Below are 5,146 nucleotides of genomic sequence, written 5' to 3'. Positions count from 1 at the left end.
CTATGCTCCTTCCCAACCAACCCCTAGCTTCCCGCCTCTTCGTCGCGAACTATCTTATGTATGTATTAGCTTCAGGACGGGCAAGTACGGAATCTGCCCACCCTTCCTTTAAACGTCTTTATTTCCTCTATAACTTAGAATTCAACTCTCTCCTTACTCAGAAGAGTATTTCTCGTATACTAATTCAATTGTTGAGAAAACCAAAATGGTGGTTGTATTAATATTTATTTAGTCGTGACTTTTGAATAAAATGTTTTGTTTTATTAGAGGAAATACAATAGAAAATTACATTGTTTTGCAAAATTATTTAGTCTGGCAATAAAAATACAGCGGTAATTACTTTAAGAATAATAAAAAAAAGAACCAACAAATTAATTTGTTAAAAAACAAAAACAAAAAAACAACAAAAAACAAATAAGAAAACAATTTAAATAAATGAGTTTTGAGAAGTACTTAAAGAAAACGAGAAAAAAAAAAAAAAGAAATAATTTAAATGGATAAACAAATATATAAAAACAACACAAATTAATACTAAATTGATATAATATTAGTAAGTTAATAAATTTAATTCAATACTGGAACCTTCCCAAAGTCATTACATCAATGGTACCAGCACAAGTAAGGCAATAAATAAGAAAAAGTTCGTTTGCCAAAAGCTCTATTCAGTGTTCACTGGTTATTAAGGTGGGCTCATTTGAATTAGCCCGACCTAGTACTAGAGAGGCCAGACAGCAAAATCGGAGTTAGTTCACCGTCAGGCGACGTGACGATGAGATGACGATGTGGGCGGAGTGGAGTGGTTGGGGAGGGGAGGGGGGGGGGGGTGTTGATAAAAAGAACAGGAGCGTATCCTGGTTTATGTATTACGGGGTGCATGGTCATTCGCAATCTATCAAAAATACACACAAATTGATTTCAGTACGAAGTATCAAGTTTAAGTAGTAACTTTTGAAATTATCTAATTTAGATTTGATTATTTCTGACCTGGTAATACAGCTTATAACTTGAAAAAAAACAGGCTGGTATTTGCCCACCCTGCCCATTATTACCAGCCGTCCCTGCATGCATTTGACTTTTCAAAGTCTCTTTGCATTATCAACGTTATCAATCCTAATGACATAATGGTGGCTGGTTCGACACTGTTTACCAATGTATAGATACCTATTTAGCAAAATACAAATTTGGTTTAAAGGATGTTTGAATATAGATTAAGAAGCTTTCATGAAAAGAATTTACTTTATCAGTTTGACTTATTTCATTTCTTGTTTATAAGTTAGGATGGAAATTTAATTTAATTTCTTGCTTTCACATTTTGACAATTTTACACTGAAAATTAGTCTTTGGTTACACACTGAATGATAATTCATTCTGACACCTGATATAAAACAGAGAACCTAACAGATTATCTTATCGTGCATTAGTTAACTTGTTTATTTAATGTCTATAAAATATTTTACTAAATGTCATGAGTATTTAGTCCGCAAATATTAAAAGAAGAGGTAAACGACTTAACGACTTAAATGGGCGATGCCCACGCGCGTCTCTGACTCATTGAAGCAAGAACAAAGTTATACTTGAATGAAAAATAGTATTAAAGTCTCAAATATGGATTTCAGTCATGCGCTGAATTTTCATGATTTGACTTTTAAAAATGTAATTTCTGTCATGTGCTTATGAGTGCGAGTAGTTTAGTTAAACTAATCTTTTCTAATTTTGAACTTCAAATTGCACGAATAAATCACAGCACGAATCCCAAATTCCTTTTGTCTTTGGTTGAAACAATGAGTTTGAAAAGGTATCAAAAATTTTAAAAAATTCAACAACGAAACAATGCGTGCATGTATGTTAAAAACATTAAAGAATATTCATTAATCAAGCATTTTAGAAAAGATATGGTACGATCTTGTGAGGGACTTTCTTGCAGTACTGACGCCAGAAAGGACCATACTTTTTGCCACATTTCGTGTCATCCCTGTATGTGCGGTGGACAAGAATCATGGTTAGCCAAATGATGTAGGTGTAAGGAAGTGCGTTGTCGAAGAGGGCTGGCACAGTCCAGAAGAAGGCAAGAAGAAGTTCTGGGATGTAGTGGAAATGGCGAGACATGCCCCACCAGCCAGATGCCAACAAGATGCTTTCCTTTACGTCTCCGTTCTCTAACTTATATTGAGCTCTAATGATCTCAGGTTTCTTTCCCCAGATCAGACAGTCTCCGTCAGCGTAGCGGACGTCCTGTTTTTGCATGTCGGCTTCGTAGTTTATATAGATACTCAACAGACCAGCTATCATGAAAAAGGTGGTGACGTAGGGACCGAGATGAATTGGATGGCTTACTAAGTAGAACGAAACGGACGTATAGAGACCAGGGACAAAAACCATGCAGCCCCAGCAGATGTAGTATCCGGCTCTGTCAAGCATGATATCTATGGTCCTAAGATACCCAGTTTCCCACCAGAAGAATTTAGTAATGTAAAATAATTGTAGAGTGACAGACACAAACATAGAGTCCACAAAACCGTACAATTCATAGCTTTTTACTGCATGGACGCAAGTCATTAGAGCCCATATCATCATGCCGAACCTGCAGTTAGTGAAGACTTTGATGTCGAATCCAAACACGCGAGGGTACAGCTCTGTGCCCCAGTAATAGTCAAATATAAAATTTCCAGAGCTGCCACAATCAGTGGAGGACGGAGCAAATCTTCCTTTGAAGTATAGAAAAAGACAGAATGCAAAACTGAAAGCATTTAGGGCGTATAACACCTCGTCGTAACGGTCATACAGAATCGAGGGTGTTATTCCCAGAGGATGAAGCACCATCGACAGAATCCAAAACAATGAAATAGTTAGAATATAAAATTTGAAACCATTGTCTTTATATACAGGAACATTTCCTTTGGGAGTAACTGGTCCTGTCACTGTCTTCCCAGGGAGAAGTTTCATCATTGCCAAAGCATAAACGCTGTAACCGAAAAGGGTGCAGATTACTGGCCAAGTAGGTGTATTGACATGGCTCAGAATTTTTGAAAAACCAGTTGTTATACCGTCAGAAAATACAGATAACATTTTGAGATAGCTGCCTTCACACCTCTTGACAGTGTACCACAATGAAAAAACTTGAATGGGAGCGATGATGATGAGAAGTAGAGGCATAATTGTCTTGGTGAAGAAAATCTTGAGAGTCTGAGAGAAGGCACTTTGTGTAAGTTGGTCATACTCGTTCAGCCCATTAGATATGACGTCACCACTTTGTTTTACTGTGTCGCTAGATTCACCTTTCCCCCTCCTTTGTTCCACACTCCCGTTGGTACTGTGATCATCCTGTATTGAAAATAATACGATACAATAGACGATTAATTATATTATGATTATTAAATGTCGTTTAAAGGTTTAAAAAATGAAATGCATTCTTCTCCCCCGCCATGCACTCGTCAGACGGAGGACGACCAAAAACAAATAAAATTATCTAATGAACTGAAAATATTTTTTTCAATCTGACCATGTCATTGACAAAGGACATCTATATTTATCATATCCTAATGTAAAGTTGTTTAATCAGTTAACTGCCGTACTCTGGAATAACACGTATTTAATCATTTGGCCTGAAAACTCATCCTACAAATATCGAATGATTTAAATGACCCTCACCTTGGCAAACTGTACAACCTGGGATCTCACGAGGTCCACCTAAATCCTAGGTTTAAATCGATCGATATTTGAAGGATGACTTTTCAGGTCAAAATACGTGTCTTTTCAGATTACGGCAGTTAACTGGTTAAAAGTACAATATGTTTAACAGTACACACATGTTGTTTTCCTGCTCTGAATACTATCATTTTTAATGAGGTAAGTAGGAAAACACTATGCATGTTGGGAGAAAAAAAAGTGTTATATATATTTTCATCCTAAAATTGTAATATTCTTATTATTTCTCAAAATTAAAAAGAAGTTAAAATATACTAACATTGAGATCTGGAAAGTTAACATCAATCTCTATTTTAATAATATCCTGGAATACATTTATAGATATAAAACGATGACGCTAATTCGATTTGAGTATATGAATGTTTAATTACCATGATTGCTGACGTCTAAAGGGTGACTTGGTAAAGAAGGGACTCAAATATCTGGACAAAGATAAGAAAATAAAATGACATATTAGGATTAAATCCCCAATAGGCAATGTCCTGATGACATTTGCGACACATATAGATCGTGCTCATTTCTTGTGCATTGATTAATGTCTTTTTTGTTGTTGTTGTTCTTTGTTCGTCATTATCGTATTATGGTCTGCCGCTCGCCTTCGGATTTGTGGACCCTATCTCGAGTCCCATTGTGGATGGTGAAACGTTGAGTCATTGGGTACTTTACTCACATTCTCTAATCGCATTCAGATGTAAAATAAGTACCTGGCCGGTGACAGCGTTGCACCTTTCGACAGAAATTGTCATATACCGCTTACAGGCGTCATGCCTCTTTCTAAAAATTAAAGTTTAATATTGGCTTACGATTCCCCCTGTAAAGCGCTTTGATAAAACTTGGTGGTTATTGCGCTATACAAAATTTCAAGTTTCTTTTTGGTAAAATAAATATTCTTTTTGATTCTTCGATGACTCTATGCACTTACGGAGGAAGAGTAAATGTTTTTCAAAAGCAAAGGAAAAACATTGGGCAGGTGAAATGGTTACTTTGGGCACACGATTTGAATACCGACGCTGACTCGATTCGCTAAAAAAAGACTTAACAGTAATTATAGTGAAGAGATCTCATGGGTTATCAAACAATAATAATAATAATAATACACATTTATATAGCGCTCATTCTCGTGTAAAACACAAGCTCTGGGCACTTTACAATATAAATATCAATTTTAAGTGAAAAAATAAAAAAAATAAAATAATAACAACAATAACAATTCATAGCCAAATCAAGGATTCATATAGAGTCAAGAAAAACAAATACAGTAAAAATGTGTCTTGAGATTCTTTTTAAAAGTAGGTAAAGACTTGCACTCCCTCAGACCACGTGGTAGTTCATTCCAAATCTTGGGGCCGAAACAAGCAAACGATCTATCACCAAATTTTGTTCTTGATCTTTTTTCCGAAATTTTCGTTTGGTCATTACATGATCTTAAAGTGTAGTTTTC

General features: G+C 35.7%; 1 protein-coding gene across 7 annotated transcripts in view; it reads right to left on the bottom strand.

Annotated features, from left to right (window-relative positions):
• Positions 1-206: 206 nt before the first annotated feature.
• The window catches only part of LOC144962939 (uncharacterized), a 52,768-nt gene continuing 47,828 nt past the window's right edge, over positions 207-5,146 (bottom strand). For all 7 annotated transcript variants that reach the window (XM_078896364.1, XM_078896360.1, XM_078896361.1 and 4 more), the window contains 2 exons: positions 4,077-4,127; positions 207-3,321 (listed from right to left, as the gene is read on the bottom strand). In XM_078896364.1, the coding sequence (XP_078752490.1) occupies positions 1,882-3,321; positions 4,077-4,079 (1,443 nt within the window). In that variant the 5' untranslated portion in view covers positions 4,080-4,127 and the 3' untranslated portion in view covers positions 207-1,881. The remainder of the gene's footprint in view (positions 3,322-4,076; positions 4,128-5,146) is intronic.

The sequence above is a fragment of the Berghia stephanieae genome, chromosome 1 (assembly GCF_034508935.2).
Source record: "Berghia stephanieae isolate SIO BIC M18660-M18661 chromosome 1, UCSD_Bste_1.3, whole genome shotgun sequence".
In the NCBI taxonomy this organism is placed as follows: domain Eukaryota; kingdom Metazoa; phylum Mollusca; class Gastropoda; order Nudibranchia; family Aeolidiidae; genus Berghia; species Berghia stephanieae.
The sequence above is the reverse complement of the archived record's forward strand: the minus strand, read 5'-3'. Positions and strand labels throughout refer to the sequence as shown.